This window comes from Crocodylus siamensis, chromosome 12 (assembly GCF_052110815.1).
Source record: "Crocodylus siamensis isolate JL-2025a chromosome 12, ASM5211081v1, whole genome shotgun sequence".
Taxonomy (NCBI): Eukaryota; Metazoa; Chordata; order Crocodylia; family Crocodylidae; genus Crocodylus; species Crocodylus siamensis.
Window position 1 is genome coordinate 37,746,654 of NC_143406.1, and position 19,305 is coordinate 37,765,958.

General features: G+C 45.9%; 1 protein-coding gene across 1 annotated transcript in view; it reads left to right on the forward strand.

Moving 5' to 3' along the window:
* LOC149854938 (putative short-chain dehydrogenase/reductase family 42E member 2) overlaps positions 1-19,305 on the forward strand; it is a 31,703-nt gene that overhangs the window by 8,993 nt on the left and 3,405 nt on the right. Inside the window, exons 4-8 of the mRNA XM_090023734.1 lie at positions 1,750-1,868; positions 3,654-3,729; positions 6,036-6,118; positions 16,282-16,419; positions 18,867-18,932. Of these exons, the coding sequence (XP_089879860.1) occupies positions 1,750-1,868; positions 3,654-3,729; positions 6,036-6,118; positions 16,282-16,419; positions 18,867-18,932 (482 nt within the window). The remainder of the gene's footprint in view (positions 1-1,749; positions 1,869-3,653; positions 3,730-6,035; positions 6,119-16,281; positions 16,420-18,866; positions 18,933-19,305) is intronic.

Sequence of the window (19,305 nt, forward strand, 5' to 3'; positions counted from 1 at the left end):
TGGGGCCAGCCCAGGTGCTGTCCCCAGTCTCTCCTACCCCACCCGAAGCAATCTGCTGTGCACCAACGTACACATGGGGGCGCATGCTTGGGGTCAACTAGCAGCAGCACAAATATGTGCCGCTGCTATATGTCCCCAGAGAAACGACACCCATGGAGTTTTTTCTGAATAAGCAAGGAGATGACAACACAGACCAAATGTGCTGAAAGTAACAGTGTTCTCACAGCTGTCAGCTGGAGGCTGCAGCTGGAGTACTGCATCCAGTTCTGGGCTCCTCAATTCAAGAAGGATGTCGAGAAGCTTGAGAGAGTCTAGAGGGGAGCCACACGCATGATCAGAGGGCAAGAAAACAGGCCTTATGAAGAGAGGCTGAGAGCCATGGGACTCTTCAGCCTGGAAAAACACAGGCTCAGGTGGGGCCTGGTGGCAGCCTATAAGTACATAAGGCGTATACATCAGGATCTGGGAGAACATCTGTTCACCAGAGCACCCCAAGGTAATACAAGGACCAACAGTCATAAACTCCTCCAAGACTGTTTCAGGCTGGACACAAGAAAAAATGTCTTTACTGTCCGAGCCCCCAAGACCTGGAACAAACTCCCTCCAGAGGTGGTGCAGGCACCTACTCTGGACTCTTTCAAGAAACGTTTGGATGCTTATCTTGCTGGGGTCCTTTGACCCCAGCTGACTTCCTGGGCCAGGGGACTGGACTTGAAGATCTTCAAGGTCCCTTCCAGCCCAAACGTCTATGAATCTATGAAAACTGTTCAAGACTGGGCTAAAGTGACTTTGGCAAGAAGGGTTGCTATCCACAGTAATAACCACACCAAAAAAAGAAGATCATTTATAATTCTGTTTGATCACTTCAGAAATGCGTATTTCAATTTATTTCATTTACCCCAAACACACAAAATTAAACTTTGTATGATGTTTCTGAAATACAGCATGGCTTTTGTGTATCTTCAAAGTGTCTCCTCAATAGTTCTCTTCTCCATCTGTTGAGTGCAATTTAGTGGCAATATGGGCATCATGTATATGAAGGCTTAGCAGAATACAGGTTTTTTTAAATAGTTTTGATGGATAATATTCATATTTATTTTTAAGCATTTTATTTCAATTTGTATCGATTTACATTTTCAGGAGCGCACAGAATTAAGGGTGTAGTGGAAGACAATTTATTAATGACAAACTTTGCTTCTGTAGGGCTGCTGTCAGCTGAGTGGCAGAACAGCCATCAGTCCCAGCTTAGCTTGCCTTTGCTTCTTTGTCCACTTTGTCACCTCTCCTTCCTTTGTCCTCAGTCCCCTGAGGTTTCTGGGAGTTGCAGTTCAACCTACAGTCAGCATGGTTCTGTACTGCTCCCCCTTTCATTACACAATCCATGAGCCATCATTTTTCTTATGTCCCCTTTCTACAAACGTTGATTATTAACAATGGAAATATTTTTGCTGATCTCTGAGTGAGGTGAAATCGACATTTATGAACATTTACCAGTAAAACCAACATCCTGCCAAGCCTGTGTATATGCAGTTTGTAAAGCACATAGTCATGACTAGCATTTTGACATAAGTTGGAGGTGAGGAAATGCCGCCTGAATGAAAGGTAATCTTGTTAATAATGCTAAAAGTTAGGCTGTCTTTTTTATAGATGCTGGAGTTACTTTTAATAAAACAATTCTCATTGTCAATTCATTTATTTTCCAAATCATCTCTTTTTATTTCAAATAAATTATTTTATATATTATTACAGTTTGCAAGCGAAGAAGTATCCCAAGGCTGGTATATACCAGTACGGTGAATGTGGTGTTTGGGGGTAGTCCCATTGAAGAAGGAGATGAGGAAACAGTACCATATTTTCCACTAGAAAAGGTACTTTTCCTATGTAATTGACCTTGTCAGCTTTATTTGTAGAAAAGCATTTTTGTCCAGCTTCATTAAATTGGATTTATTGCGTCTTAAGGGGCACTTATATGAAGAGTGTTTGTTTCTATAGGTCCATTTTTGCGTAGATGTAGTTCTTGCTACCAGAGCTCTGTTGTGAGATTATTTTCACAGGTGGAGTATGTTTAATAAAAAGATGCTCATATCAAACATCAGTCATTTATTCATAAGCAGATCTGGGGTCTTGGAAAAAGTAAAAATAATGATAAGTTAGAAGTGGACTTTGAAGTTCAACGAGAAGATTCTTTCCTGTAGGGGCTGTCAGTTCTGATTCCTTGATTCTCACCCCTTTTAGACTCAAGGCACTCCCACCATTACTTTTCTCAACTTAGTGGCACACCATTTTAAAAAATAATGCATTTACCATACATAAAAACAATATGACTGGAAACACTTTAAACAAGCTGGGAAAACACACACATTAATAGCCATAATATTATAATAGTATAAGACACTTGAGCCTGTGGCAGGGCCAAGTTGGAGGTAGCTTTGGCACAGCTGAGTTGAAGAGCTGGGCAAGAGAGGAAACAGGGCATGAGCCAGTGCCCACTGCTCTGGGTAGAACCCAGGGAGGCTCCGCTGTTGCACTTAAGTGGGTTTTTAAACCTAGTGCTTTAAGGATTTATAGCTTCAACGCATTTTTCCTTGGTGGTTAGCTAGGAAAAGGGTGACCATCATATTACAATTGTTAAATTGCCTTACTCCTGTTTTTGGATTTGTCTAGGTGTGAAGACTTCTGTTTTTTGCAGCTATGGACTAGCGCAGCGATTAAATGTGATGGGCCATTAGCAGTCAAATCAGGACACCTAGAGGCATTGCAATGTTACTGGCCCTGTCTTTGGGTATTTGTTTATCAATGGGGCAAATTTGCAATAGCTTGTACCTGTTATGGTCTATTTACAAAACTCCAAACATTCATTGAACGATTGAGACATTTGTAACACCTTAGACATTGGATGGCTGGTTTGAGAAATGTGAGGATGTCCTCCCTTACAGGACATTTTTCCTGTATTCACAGGTTTTGCTTGAAATGTATATTTAGTCTTTTGTCTTCTTTAGTTGCTAGTTCAATTGAAGTGTATATGTAGTTTCCTTGCCTTTAGTTACACTGGGGAAAGAGTCTTTTTCTATCATTTGGTTTTGTTGCTTGTTGGTAGTTATTAAAGCAAGCCTTTCTGCTGTTAATCAACAGTGTCAATTCTTAAAGCACTAGATTTAAAAAACCCACTTTTACGTGCAACCCTGTTGCTTCCTAGGGCAAATGCCACCTAGTCTTTGCCTGCCAGGCAGTCTAACCGGCGCTTGACTGCACAGGTTGCCTAGTGAGCTGGGAGCTCAGGGGCCTAATCCCCAGCTGAGGGAAACAAAACTGGTTTAAAGAAGTGCTGCTATATCCTGGCTGAACCCAGCAGAGGCAGGGGAAGCACTGTATCTTGTCTAACCTCCTATTAGGCTAGGCTGCAGTCAGCTACATCCCGGTCCAGCTCCTCAGAACATGTCCTGGAAACAGAAGCATGGCAAGACAGGTTGCCCTGGTGACAGCAGGGGCAGTAGTTGCAAGGCAGCATCGTTAAAAGACTCTTGCAGCATCCTGCTTGAGAATCACTACTCTAACTAGACCAGATGTAGATTAGAGTAACCTGGGGATACTCCAGTTTACCTTAGCTTAGTGAAAAGTGATATAATTTAATTACATTTGCATTTTCTTTTTAGCAAGTTGATCATTATTCTAGAACCAAGGCAATAGCAGACCAAATGATACTTGCTGCTAATGAAACCCCATTAAAAGGTATGCTTAAAGTATTAATTTTCCACTGTTACTAATACATTTTCAAACTATAAACAGTATGGGCACTTGTACACGTGATGGTGGGACCATGTGCATGTGACAAAAAGTCACAAGAAATCATCGTTTGTCTAACATAATGGTATCCCCACATACACATGCACAATTTCTTTTTGTGTTAAAATTTATTTTAGTATGGCAACTTAAACTACCTCAGATGTATTTTAGTATGATCGAGGGAAATTGTCCCATTGTGGATAAAAAGAACAAAACACCAAAAACCATGCACATGTACATGTCTGGTGGCCAGTGAAGGTGGTGGGGATGGTGCACGGGATGCTGGAAGCCCAGGTGGGCTCACAGAAGTTTAGGGTTGGCGGGCTTCCAGCACCCCAGGCACCGCCCCCACCTCCTTCTCCAGCAGCCACCACACCTAGCTGCCCTCCTGCCACCTTTCCACTCTGCCCCAGGGGCAAGCCAACCCATTCCTGGGCAGTTCACAGGGCACTGGACGCCTGCCGTGCCCAAGCTTCCTGACCATGCCAGGTCTTCCAGCACCCCATGCACCATTAGATCAGGTCAGGTGCTACCCAGCTAGCACCCTGCCCAGGCAGTCCAACAGGGTGCTGCCGCCACCACAGAGGAAAGCATCAGGCCCATCCACAGCCCAGGGGCTGCACGACTTGGCAGCAGCTCACTTAGGCAGGCTCCTCTGGGGGAAAAAGTGCTGAGCCCAATCCTTTTTTATTTTTCCCCCTTGTGGGGGCTGCCTGCCTCTCCCACAGCTGGGGATGAGCTGCCAGCAAGCTCTGAGCTGTGGGGGGTCCTGGACCTTCCCCCCACAGGGGCCGTGCCCCCCCCGGGACTGCTTAGATGGGGTGCTAATAAGTGGGTGCTGGGGGGGTGGGGGGGTACTACCACCATGGAGGGAAGATCCGGAGCTGCCAGCAGCTCACCCCCAGCTATGGGAGAGGCAGGCTGTGAGGGGGGGGAGAAAAAAAAAGAATCGGGCCCCTCACTGCTTTTTTTTTTTCTTCTCTCTTCTAGCAGAGCCTGCCCGCAGCAAGAAGGGGTGAAGTGACAGCAGGCCACCACTGTTTCATCACAGTGACGGGAGCCCCTAAATTGAAATGGTGGGTCACAATTAAAAATCCACCATTTCAATTTAAGGGAACTAGATGTCCCTCACGTGTATAAGGGCCCTATGGTGTTTTTCTTCTCTCAATAAATGTGTTTAATTTCTGTGTATGAGTATTCAGGCAGATAAGGGACCATACACAAATGATAAAAAAGGATAACAAAAGATTAAGAAAATTTAAACTAAGTTAATTATAAATTATGGTTAGTTTGACAATAAGAATAGGATTTGCTCCTTTCTTCCTTCCCAATGTTCATTATTCTTACTTAGACTAGTCATCCCACTGAGTTTCCTTATAGATGCAAAGTCTCCAGAAGTCTGACCACTAGCCTCATCCTCACAAATCCCCCCCAAACGTAGATGATTTCCAAGAGAGCCATTGCTTGTTACTTAGATTTTACAATTTCTGGTTCATGCTAGTTTCTAAATCTTGAGTGCCTAGATAGCAGTTGCCACCCTGAATTGTTTGTTCTTGCTGAACTTTGGAAGAAGGGTCTGATCCTTTTTCTCTTTCTCATGCATATCTCACTGATATTACGTATTGCTGGAGCTCAACGGCACATTAATGTACTGTACATGGAAACACAAGCTGAAACTATGTAATAAGCTAATGCAGAGGGTATTATTTAATAGTTTCATACAGAAAGCACATTACACCTGTTCTTTGTAGAGTGTATTGGTTACCTATTATTTGCATAAGGAGTTTAAAATATTAGTTTTGACCTGAAAAGTCCAAACTAATTTGGAAGCTGCTTTAAAGACTGTTTCTACCCCTATGTGAAGTTGTAATGAGCGGAGGAATAGCTATAGCTAATCTGGGGTGTTCAGTGTTCTGTGTTTCTCACAGCTGTGGATCAGCCTTTATTTTATAAATCTAAGTAAATAATTAGACTGAAAGGAGTAATATCTCCAAATCAGGGATGAAGCATATTGCTGGGGAAGTCTCTACTAGTGCCTTCTGCATTTTGTTTTCATCCTTCAAAGTAAGCGCAGCAATTTTCACAAGTATGAAATTAATTTTTAAAGGAGGATGAAAACACTTTCCTTCAAAGGGAGTTTCTCACAGAATAGCTAGTCTGTTTGTCCTTGTGCTTCCCAAATATACAAATACAAGTAATATATATGCGACACCTCTCATGTAGTAAGAAAACCTTTTAATTTTATCTCCTAGGAGGGGATAAGCTCCATACATGTGTTATTCGCCCACCAGGCATCTATGGACCAGAAGAGGAAAGACACCTGCCACGAGTAGCAGTATGTATTGTATAATCCAATCCAGAGTATATTATAAGAAGTTATACCTGTACTATTTTTCCATCTAAAAATTAAATGTATAAACCAGTATCTTGATTACAGATCAAGGCCTTGGAGTGAGATTCGTAAAGGTATGCAGGCACCTAGAACAGGATTTAGGTGGAATTTAGGTAGAATTTGGTCTTGGACCCACTCCAGTACAGTAGGAAGGCTGATTTGTCTTTCCCAGCTCCCACACTGCACTGGAGCCTCCTGAACATATTACCTTCATGAAGCAGTTGGATGTTAGCTTAACATGTGTTAGGCTTTAAGAACATTATTCAAAAACTCACGTGCCAGAGGGTATATGTGCAGACTCCCTGACACTCTTGAGATCATTGCCAGAAAACCAACTTGCCTACTTCCTCAGTTTCAGATTTTGAGATTGCAATAGGAGGGCTGATTTGTCTTTCCCAGCTACCACACTGCACTGGAGCCTCCTGAACATATTACCTCCGTGGAACAGTTGGATGTTAGCTCAACATGTGTTAGGTAATATGATCTTGAAAAGTCCTAACATTGCTATGTTATAATGGTGCTTAGCATGTTTTACCACTTGAATGCTAGAATTTTAAGTCCAGTTAACATGTCCTTAGGGTGACAAGTGACAAGGCCCCAAGAGGGTGATACCTAGAAACCCCACCTAACTGCATTATGATCCCAAGGTATCTTTGGTGACTTAGCTTCTGGTAAAAGCCTGCTTAGGTGTCTGAAGTTCAAGTGTGTTGCTAAAGATTCTGCAAATTTAACTGAGCCAAGCATTTAGTTAGCCATCTATGGCCTACCTAAGAATGTTTGAAATGCACAGATTAGGCATCCCTTGTACCTTAATCTTTGGAGGGGCCCATGCCAGTAGTTGTGCTGTGAGCATACCTGACACTCAAGTGAGTGAAAATGGTTGTCATTGTTGAATTCAGAACAATGGATGTGACTTTAAAAGGCCTAGAAATCACAGCTGTTACCCAGGGAATGGAAGATCTGGGTTCTAAGCTCTCTGCAGCTTCCAGAAGTTCAAACCCACAGCTTTGACTTCCTAGAAAAGTGCCCAAATCAGCCTAGAAACTGTTTTGGGATGAAGGTTCTCTTCGATCCTCCTATTCAAGTTGTTTCACTGTATAGAAAGGAGTACAACATTCAGTATGCAAGAACAAGAGGGAACCTGACTCTCAACCAGTGAGGAAGGCGTTCCCCTGACAGAAGGGACATCTGAACTCTGCTCCCATGTTCTTTATGCATTGTTCACCAGAGTCATCAGATCAAATACATAAACACCATTTGGAACAGGAGTCAAAACTCAGGACTTCTCCCTCTCAGGCAGGGTCTGGGAGTTATGCTCCCATCTTGCTTACTCTGTCATGCCCATGAATCTTGCAGTGCCTTCTACACAGTAGCCCAGCTTCCATAGGCGGAGTGTTAGGAGCTCTCAAGCCACCCACCCTAGCGTTTGCTGGCCATAAGGACAGTGTCCTGGGAGGTAGGACATGTGAGTCTGAACACCCTAGGAGAAGAGGGCCCTAGAATCCATAATTCTAGGTGAATGCTCTGTCACTAGGCTACTGTATAAAAGGTGACCCCTGGCACATCTTAAAAGAGTGAATCAGTTGCCTTTACGTGAAGGAATGTGTTAGGTCTAAATCTAAGTCTAGATGTATGATTCAGGTTGCAAATCTCAATCTTACATAGGCACCAAACTCAAGTGGGGAGGTAGGCATCTACATTTGGAAGACAGGCAGTGTTTTAGAAACATTCCATTCCTATTGGCTGTTTGAAGTCTCACCCCCCACCCTCTCCCCACACACACACACACAGATTCACAATGGTCAGCTAAATCCCACTCCAATGTATCTCCCTCCTGGGATCAAAGAGTATACCTACATTCAGGGAGTAGGGAACTACCGGAATTGCAATTTTGTGTTTTTCATGGATGTTGCAGGGCACTAAGTTGCACCTGCTAATTTAAGGACAGGAGCAGCATAGCCAGGGAGCTCTGCAAACTAGGCAGTGCATCACAGCTATGGGTTACCTGAGTAACAGGCTAATGTAATTAGCCAGCATCTGCAGATGGTCAGCTGACCAGAAGGAGGCAAAGACCTAAGCACATATAAACTGAAGGCTGGGGCTGGCAGAGGTTAGTTCTCTGGCAATAGCCAGGGGAAGGAGCTCCTGCACAAGGAAGCTACTCAGGGACCTTTGGTGGCCTGTTCTACTGCCTGCAAGATTAGTAAGGCTCCAGGACCTCATAAAAGGTACCCAGGGTTAGGAGGCATGCTATATGAGGTGAGAAGTTTGTGTTTTTAAAGGGGCAGAGCACAGCCTCTTTTGGTTATTGTTATGTTATAGCTCAGGGGCTTATGTTCGTATTATTGTTTGTACCACAGGTTTGGGATGATGCTGTAAGGGGAGGTTTGGAGGCATCATTAGCACCCAGAGGAGTAAAACTGGACAAGGGCCAGAGAGCCTGGGGCCAGAGGGATGCAGCAGAGACAGGGACCAGAGGGCCTGGTGCCAGGAAGTGCCCAGCAGACACAGGGGCCAGGGGGCCCAGCACCGGTGGGGTGCAGCAGACAGGGGCCCCATAACCAGAACAGACCAAGATGAGCTAGTGCTTTGGAGCCAGGTCCAACACAGTGGACCTAGGCTAGAAGACCTAGCCAGATTAAAGAGGATGAGGTCCAGTAGGCCTAGACCCCAGCAGAGGGAACAACATCCATGTAATACTTGCAAGTCATGGGGTATTTGCTAAAGAAGAGGTTTGGAGCCACATGATTACCCCATAAGGCTTGAGGTGCCCCATGTGGCACAATACTGGAGTGAGGGCTGGCAAAGGGCCCAAGGACCAGCAAGTTCCTGTGAGGGTCAGTAGACTGGGGCCATGTGAAGGCCTGTGGGCAGCCCCCCACTTTATTACTTTACCATAAAGATGTGGCAGGAAAGACAAGAAGGTATCCTTGGGGCAAAGCTGGCACAGTTGCAGAACCGTCGGTCTTTCATCAGTCCCATGGGACGCCCATGCCCACTACAGGACAGGGAGGTCCGGGTGAGGGAGATTCCCTGCCCTCCATCAATGCTGACGTCGTGAAGGAACACCTTGAGAGGCTGGATACCTTCAGGTCAGCTGGCCCTGACAGTCTACACCCCAGGGTACCCAAGGAGCTGCCGAGCATCATAGCCCAGCCCCGGCACAGATCTTTGAGAACTCCTGGCACTTTGGTGAAGTGCCTGAAGACTGGAAGAAGGCCAATGTGCCTATCTTCAAGAAAGGGAGGAAAGTGGATCCGGGAAACTATACATGCATCAGCCTGACTTCTATCTGGGGAAAGTCTTAGAAAAGTTTATTAAAGAGGCCATCCTTAATGGACTGGCCGACATCAACATCCTGAGGGATAGCCAGCACAGGTTTGTTGTAGGTAGGTCTTGCTTGACCAATCTCATTTGTTTTTACGACCAGGTGACCTATCACCTGGACAAGGGAGAAAAGATTGGTGTCATATACCCTGACTTCAAAAAAGTCTTTGATCTGGTATCCCATGATCACCTCTTGGCAAAATTGGCCAATTGTGGCCTTGAGTCCACCACAATCCACTGGCTGGAAAATTGGCTCCGTGGTCGGACCCAGAGGGTGGTAATTGATGGCAGTCACTCATCATGGTGCCCTGTGACCAGTGGGGTCCCCCAAGGCTCTGTCCTTGGACCCATACTGTTCAACATCTTCATTAATGATGTGGACATTGGAGTCAGAAGCGGACTGGCCAAGTTCGCCGATGACAGCAAACTTTTGGGCAAAGCATCCACACCTGAAGACAGGAGGGCAATCCAGGCTGATCCGGACAGGCTCGGCAAATGGGCAGACGAGAACCTGATGGTGTTTAACACTGAAAAATGCAAGGTTCTCCGCCTTGGGAAGAAAAACCTGCAGCACCCTTATAGGCTCAGCAGTGCTACGCTGACTAGCACTACGGAAGAAAGAGACTTGGGGGTCATGATTGACCACAAGATGAACATGAGCCTGCAATGCAATGCTGCGGCTAGTAAAGCGACCAAAACGCTGGCGTGCATCCATAGATGCTTCTCAAGCAGATCCCGGGATGTCATTCTACCATTGTACTTGGCCTTGGTGAGGCCGCAGCTGGAGTACTGCGTCCAGTTTTGGCCCCCACAATTCAAAAAGGATGTGGAGAAGCTTGAGAGAGTCCAGAGAAGAGCCACGCGCATGATCAGAGGTCAGGAAAACAGACCTTACGATGACAGGCTGAGAGCTATGGGGCTCTTTAGCCTGGAAAAACGCAGGCTCAGGGGTGATCTGATGGCCACCTATAAGTTTATCAGGGGCAACCACCAGTATCTGGGGGAACGTTTGTTCACCAGAGCACCCCAAGGGATGACAAGATCAAACGGTTATAAACTACTGCAAGACCATTTCAGGCTGGACATATGGAAGAATTTCTTTACTGTCCGAGTCCCCAAGATCTGGAATAGCCTGCCATTGGAGGTGGTTCAAGCACCTACATTGAACACCTTCAAGAAAAAAATTGAATGCTTATCTTGCTGGGATCCTATGACCCCAGCTGACTTCCTGCCTTCGGGTGGGGGGCTGGACTCGATGATCTTCCGAGGTCCCTTCCAGCCCTAATGTCTATGAATCTACGAATCTTCATGGCTAACCCTCAGGACCCCGACCCATGACAACTGGTGCATTGGAAGAAAACAATGACCCTGAGAAGGGGAGTGAACCCTTGGGCTAGTATAGGAACCCTGAGAGTCTTATCATAAGCCAGCAGTGCTAGAGCTCAGGAGAGGAAGCTGAGGGTAAAAAAAATACTGCTGTAGGAAACTGAAAGTAAAAAGACTTCAGGCCTAGGTCAGGGGGTTCCTCTTCCCAGTGGAGAGGGGAGAAAAGGAAGAGAGGATAAGGAAAAAAATGACAACAACATGGCAGAGCTAGAGACTATGGAAGCTTTAGAGCAGGAGACCCTAACTGGCAGTTGCAGGCAGATGAGGTAGAGGAAAGAGTGGCCCATTTACAAAGGGAGCTAGAAATAGTGAGGTTCGAAAACAAGCAGGCCAAGGCAAAAGTGTCTGAATTAGAACTGAGTTTGCAATCTTGAAAGAAGGAAGGAGGACCCAAAGAAGTCAGACGTCTGATTACAGTCGAGGTTGAAAAAACTTGAGTGCTGGAACAACTCACCCTGAACGAAGCTGAGAAAAACAGAAAGCGAAAAGTTGCACAAAATGCAGGAGATGGTGGTACTGATGCTGAACCTGTCCAAAGCCGGTGCAGCCCAGGCAGTGGAAAATAAATAACTAAATGAGATTTTGCACAATGGATTGAAGAATCAGAACACCTTATAGGGACCATAAAGAAACAACTTCAGAGTCAAGAGGATCAGGTAGAGGAGTTTCATGACAAGCTGGAGAGTGGGCAACAATGATACTTCCAGTTAGAACAAGAGATGTGGAGAGAGTTAATCCAAAGCCATATCCAGTCAGAGGAGATGGGAAAGGTCATGTCAAAAGAAATGGAGAAAGTCAGAGAACAGATGGAAGGTGTGTTGTAGGACCAGATGCAATCCTTCGAGGCAGAAGCAAGAGGTAAAACCAAGGAGAGTGACACATTGTGAACCCAGTTGCAAAGGGTGGAGGTGGAAAAGAGCCAGCTTGGGGAGAAGATACAGTCCAGATATAGATAGGAACAGTGCAACAGGGAAAGAATACCATGATGGATAGACCCTCAGGGGTAGGACTTGTATCCATTGGCAACACATAGGGCGTGCAAATGTACGTGCACCTCTTGAGATTGGCAGCCGCTGCCAGTGGTGCCTGCAGACAGTTGCTGCTCACCACCCCTTCTCCCCCTCACTGCTGCCGGTGGCATCTGTGGGTGGTTGCTGATCTCTGCTGGCCACTGCTGTTGCTGCTGGTGGTGTCTCTGAGTGGTCACTGATCAGAGCTTGCCACCCGGCCGCCCCTCGCCAACACCACCATGGCCACCTGCGGAAGCTCCCCGCTCCCCGCCACCATGCCACCACCGCCTGCGGATGGTCTCCATGCCTCGCCAGCCTCAGGAGGCATGCAGCATTCATGCTTATACCCATATGGGAAGAGGCCCTGCCAGTGATCTTGGAGTGCCTGGATCAGAAATGGGGCCAGTTGATAAGCCAGCATATGGAGAAGGTGGAACAACTAAGAGAGAAACTGGAAGAACTTTCCAGCAGGCCAGAGGCTGGAATATTGATAGTGGCAGATGGTATCCAGCAGGTAGAAGTGAAATGGGCGGACATGACAACTGAGCAAAAGAACAAGCAGTCCAAAACAAGAGGCAGGAGGAGTGACTGGTTCTGCTGAGGCTGCACACAGAAGGTGAAATACCCAAAACCAAGAGAATGGAGAGCAAGGGCTGCCAAGCCCAGGCACGCTGTAAATCAGATACATGCTCCAGAAGAGAGGTATTGGCTGAAGCCATAGCCAGAAAACAGGCTGGAAAGCCAGAGTTGAGGAGGATGGGATGAACACCTGGAGAGACCCCAGAAAAGGCAGAGTCACACCCAAAACCCAACCTCAAGGAAGAGCTAAGTACCACACAGGAACAAAAGCCATCCCAGTGGCAGTTAGGGGACCGAGATAGGGATTAGGAAGTCCTGAAAGGGAAAATCAGTAGGAAGTGAAGAGGGCCTCAAGGGGCAGTGGTGGAATGAGGTTCAATGGGGTAGACACCAAAGAAAGAGATTGGGATAACCCCAGATAAGGAAACAGAAGGCTAAAGATTATCTTTAGACATTGCTAATCAGGCAAGAATGGGGGCAAAGGCCTGGAAACAGGCCTCAGTTGTACGTCAGTGTCTTGATATGGCCTCCCCAGGGATGGCCGTGATGTCCCTAGGGCCCCATGACCGTTCCAGCTCCACCCTATGGGCACCTACTAATCTCTCCTGCCACATCTTGCTGGTTTAAATAATGAATTGAGACACTGCCCTTGGGTTGCTGCTCGGTCACAGTCCTGACAGACTTCTCTAAGCCCTGTGGGTTGTTGGACCCTTGACTGTGTCCCACACTCAAGAGGTGCCTTATGATACTCCCAAGCCTTATGGGCTAGATGCATGGCTCCAAAGTCTCCCCTTTACCTTGCAGGTGGCAATTAAACATTGTCCCTTTTTGAGGCCTTCATCTAGCTTGGCCTCCTGTCACTGTGCCCTCTCTGGCGCTGGGCTCTCCACACTGTCGTGTGCCCCAGTGAGACCTCCCCAATAGCCTTAGCCTTGTCTACCGGTTTAAGTAACAGAAAACACAAGTCCCTGGGCTACAACACAACAATAACATAGGGTCTACACTCATAGAGACATAGATTGCTAGGGACCTTGCAGACCATCGGGTCCAGCTCACCTGCTCTGGGCAGGAAGACAACTGGGGTCAAGTGACCCCAGCAAAGTGACTGTCCAGTCTCCTCTTGAAAACCACCAGGGTAGGTGACTGCACCACCCTCTGGGGGGAGTTTATTGTACACCCTGACTGTGAAGCTGTTTTTCCTGGTATTAAGCCTGAAGCACCCTTCCAGGAGCTTGTATCCATTGGTCCTAGTCTTCCCCAGAGGTGCCCTAGTGAACAGTTGTTCACTGAGCTCCTGATGCACTCCTCTGATATAGCAGTAAGCCGCTATCAAATCCCCTCTCAACCTTCTCTTCTTTAGACTAAAGAGGCCCAGGTCCCACAGCCTTTCCTCATATGGTCCTGGGATTTATATGTGCTCAAAGCCCTGCCTTTGTCCGGTCACCCGACCAGGTGCAGGTGCAGGCTGATTTCCTCCTCAGCCTGCTACCACAGCAACCTGCACCTACAGGGGTTCGGCATGGCTCCTAAGGCTCTCTCTCTAGGCAGTTTCTGCCCTTAAAGGAGCAGGCACCCCTTAGTACCCTGAGACAGTCAGCAACCTCCCAGGGCAGGCCAAGTAGTGGACACTGAGGAAATTGTTTGTGATAAAAAGCAGGAGGTGTTGCATGTGTCAGGGTGTAGGTGGAGGCTGGGGAAGACCCAACGGCCAGGAAAAAAATTGAGTTCTGAGCCAATCAGAAGCATGTGGGGGCCCCACTGCAATCAGCCTGCAAAAATGGCAGCCAGCCCTGTAATCCCCCCATGATATCAGCCACCTGCCTCCTTGAGCTGGGTAGCCCCTATCAATGAGGTCCTCTGTACAGCTGTCAAGTTAACTGCCAAAAAGAGACCCACTCCTACTCTGCTTCAAACACATAACTGAGGTGGTGAGAATACCGTCAAGGATCCCCTACCATCACATTCAAACATGCCAGAAACCCATAGTGACACATGTTTGCAAAGCACCCTCATTGCCTCAGTTTCAGATTTTGAGATTGCAGAGATTTTCAGATGTTGGCATTATAACATAGCAACGTTAGGACTTCTCCAGATCACGTTACCTAACACATGTTGAGCTAACATCCAACTGCTCCACAGAGGTAATATGTTCAGGAGGCTCCAGTGCAGTGTGGTAGCTGGGAAAGACAAATCAGCCCTCCTATTGCAATCTCAGAATCTGAAACTGAGGAAGTAGGCAAGTTGGTTTTCTGGCAATGATCTCAAGAGTGTCAGGGAGTCTGCATATATACCCTCTGGCACGTGAGTTTTTGAATAATGTTCTTAAAGCTAGACACCTAAGTATCAGCTAACTTTGATCTAATATCTACCCAAATCTATAATTACTCCAGTAAAATATATTACTCAAACAACTCTTACTTTTTGCCTGTTTCATACAGCATCATAGTTACAGGGACATCACTGCCTTACTTTTAGGCACAGGAATACTCAGCACTGCCATATGTGAATCTTGGGCTTGGTGACTGAACACATAATACAGGGTAACAGATAACATAGTTGGAGAGAGAATTAAAATAAAAAATCTGCCCTTTTGTGTGAGAGAGAAATCCTAAGTGAGACCTGCTGTGGTGGAAAGGCTAAGCTTGTATAACTGCTTATCCCACATTATTTTAGGGTTTTTTTCAGCCAAGTCTTGTAATGATATCTTAGTTCAAAGCTGTCCAGCTTTGTCCACTGGAAGGCTGACATCTTTATTCCCATCTTTTTCATGGGCTTCATTAAGTGGGTGAAATGGAAATAATTAGCTGAAATAGCTAGCTATACTCTAGACACTAGTACCACTAATTTCATGGTAATAAAAGTCCCATGATATGAATAAAGTTCCTTTTTATTTTTTCTAATTTTTTCCATTTTATTATTTAATTTTTCTAGTATAGAAACTTGTCCACAGACCATGATTTAACCACTCTCAGACCATATGCAGCCATTTAGACAGCCCTGTCTTAGTTTACTATTATAAATTAGATCATAGCTGTAACACACAGATCTAGTTAAATTTTCCTTATGCCAAATTTAGGATGTTTGTGAACAAATAAAGGAAAAATAAATCTTTTCATTTTTATGAGAAGGAAGATTTGTTTGGCAAAATCTCATTGTGGGCAAGTTATGTAGTTGACAGAAATGCTAGGCTATCTTTCAGGTATAAAATGCCCTTCCTCAGGTCTGGGAATGGATCAGGAATAGCCTAAGCTAAATATCACGTCTAACGATTTCTTTTGTATAAAATGTACAAATGAATGTAGTCATATAAGGGAAATAGTAAATCTGTGGAGCAAGAAGAAGTTAACAAGCAGTTACAGACCAAGTAAAGAACAATGGAGAAAGATAAATCGTTTAAAATTCTAATGAACCATAAAGCCATTGTCTGTGTTAAGTTCTTGGTTTTCAGAGTTCAGTGAAAGTATGATTTTTGTTCCCAGGTCCATCTTCTGAAGGTATTGCATAGGTTTTCCTTAAGGACCATAATTGTGAGGTCATAAATGGAATGGTTATTCTGGGAAAAATGTTGTCCCACTTGTGGTTTGGGTGTTTTTTCCGTAATTTTTCTGTGAGAGTTCTGGAAACAACACGCAGATTTCCAGCCACAACAGACTGCACAATTTCATAACACCTTCCATTGCAACGACAGCATTACTTTTTATTTTTTGGCAGAAACCAATGTAATGAGTCACTCAGCCATTAACTTCTGTAAACTCCTAAATTAATTTCCCTTCCTGAAATTATTTAATTATTGTGTTTCTGTAGAAGAATATTGAATGGAGACTATTTAACTTCAAGTTTGGAAATCCCAATGCTCAGATGAACTGGGTTCATGTTGGAAATCTTGTACAAGCTCATCTGTTAGCTGCTGAAGCTCTAACGCCTGAGAAGGGATATAGAGCTGTAAGTAAACAACTAAATAACCTGCTCAGTTTGATATAGTTCAAGAAGACAGATCAAATTTCCCTGTCTTTCAGATATAAAAATCTGTTTTATAGATAGAAACCATTGAGTTCTTCATGCCAAATATTTGCATTGAAAATGCAGTTTGGTGCATCTTGTTCTTACGTTACATTTTTCCTTCTTGTAGACAAGACTCACAAAGGTAATGTAGGAATACTATGTAAATAAATATACCTAGCATTATCAAATATTATAGAATAATTTGTTTTTTAAAAAGTCAGCTCTGATTCTGGGTGCATAAGCCTTTTGGTGAGCAACCTCCAATGAGGAACCTCAGGGCTGTATTACAGAGAGCAGTGGCCTGGTCACATCAAGCCTCCAGCAGTAAGAATTTCCCCGCTTCTTTCCCCCAGTGCTCAGAAGTATGTTCCCTTCCTATTCTTCCTCATCTCCATTGGTGCTACTGTCCTGGGGGCGGGGGAGGCCCCAGAGCCACTCCTGCCTGCTCCAGCTGGACTGTATGGGGCATGGGTTCAGCTTGGGACAGGGGCAGGTGGGTTTCCTCTCCCCACCAGGTGTTCCCTGCCAGCCTGAGAACAGGCACAGGGAGGGAGAAACCCACCTGCTGCCACCACTGTCCTGGGCTGAGCCTGGCCTCCACACAGTCCAGCTGGAGCGAGCCAGAAGTAGTTCTGGAGCTCCCCTTGCCCTCTGAACAGTGGAGGCAGTGGCAGACAGAAAAGGGTGGGAAGGGGAGGGGAGGACAAATGCCTCTGAGCATGGAGGGGAAGTGCGGGGATTTTTACCTGCTTTATGGACTTTAAAAAGTCCCTAAATGCTGTGGCATGGTCTGCCCACCCTAGTAGGGAGGAGAGAGGAGAAGAAGGCTGGGAATAGGGAGGCTGCCTACCCTGACAGAGCCAGTCACTGTTCCTGCAACCTTTTGTGGAAAATGTTCCCCTTCTGGTATTGCCTGATGTTACATGCATAGAGAACTCCAATACATTTCATAGATTTCATAGACATTAGGGCTGTAAGGGACCTAGGGCTAGAAGCATCTGAGTGTTTCTTAAATGTATCCAGAGTAGGTGCTTGCACCACTTCTGGAGGGAATCTATTCCAAACTCTGGAGACTCAGACAGTAAACAAGTTTTTCCTTATGTCCACTCTAAAACGGTCTTCCAGCAGTTTGTGACCATTAGACCTTGTTTTCCCTTGGGGTGCTCTGGTGAACAGATGTTCTCCTAGTTCCTGATGCACATTCCTTATATATCTCATATCCCAATTATTTCAGGCGGAGGGCTGCTTACCCAGTTTCAGCAAGATGTCAGGGCCCCCACCTACTGGTCACCATCCTGGAACCAATGTCCCAATGTCCCAGGGCCAGCACTGGTGGGGCCCAGAGTGGGGTGCAGGCTAGCAGAGGTCTGTGGAGGGCTGGGCTGCGCCAGCAAGGAGAGGGGGGAGCTGGCCCAGCTCCATAGAGCCCCTGCCAGCTGGGACCCTGTACTCCTGCCGCCCCACTCTGGGCCCCAGTGGTGCTGGCCCTGGGACACCAGTGTGGGCCCCATGCACCCACTCACTCCCAGTGCCCCCCGGCCCTGCGGTACAGGTGGGGGGCAGTGTGCAGGCCTGACCCCCTGCTCCCCAGCTGGGGACAAGCTGGTGCTGAGTGCAGGGAAAAGCAGCCCCTCCCCCACCTGGTGGCCTGCGCTCCCTGCTGCAGCCACTCGCAGCCCGTGCAGGGCTGTCATGAGCAGGCACAGGCAGCCCCAGGCGGGCTGCGAGTGGCTGCAGCACAGGGTGCCAGCCATGGAGCGGGCGAGGGTCTGCTTTTCCTACTCTCCGCACTAGCTTGTAATGTGCCCCCACTGTCAGCCTGGGCCCTGCGCTGGCTCTGGGCTCACCTGTTGGGGCTGTGCCATGGTGGCAGTTGCTGCGGGCCCCCTGCTTGCTGTGCCGGGCAGTGTTTGCCACCACTGCCTCTGGGCTGCCCAGCGCGTGAGCTCCAGAAGGCCAAAGGGCATTACCAGGAACATCAAAGCTCAAATAAAACATACCCCAAGCTATATGCAAATAAGGCTTATTTTTATTAGAAAATTAAGTATTCTTACATCATGACCATAAGCTATTGTATTAATTAATATGACAACCATGTTGCAAATTTAGTGGATTCATCCTGAGGAATATGACTTTTGCTGCTGAAAATTAAAAAAGAAAAACCTTAGTACTATAAGAATTAGGTTGGTTGTACAAACTGTAGTATACACCAGTGTGAAACTTTTGTGAGATCAGAACTCAGTCTGGTGGAAGCAGCTTAACTACTTTTATTTGGCTTGCTATATTATTTACAAAATCAGTAAAGATATATTTAATAGCGGGGGAAATGCCTTTACATAAACAGTGTTTGGCTTCTAACTTCTCTTTTTCTTTGCTTTTTTTAACAGGGCGGTCAGGCATATTATGTACATGACGGTGAGAATGTCATGTTTTTTGAATGGATAACCCCATTGGTATGTATTATACTTGTCTACTATGTGTGGGACTTGAACATATAACTAATCTAGAGGGTGTTCAGCACTAAACAAGTGCTGAAAATCAACAACTTGTGTATATATTTATTTGTTAGATAAGAACTATGTTCTGTTCTCCTCACACACCCAAAACTTCCACTGGCTTCAGAGTTTTAGGCATGCATTATTATGGTCAGTGGAGAATCATGCTCTTAAAGTTTCTTTTAAACCTACAACAGAAACAGCATGAAATTCTCATAACTAGCAGACTTGGAGTTTAGCAACTGTCCTACGGTCCCTGCAGTACACACAGGTGAAATTCACTGAAAGCAATGCAACATGATTGTACCCAAAGAATAAGAAATCCTCTCTT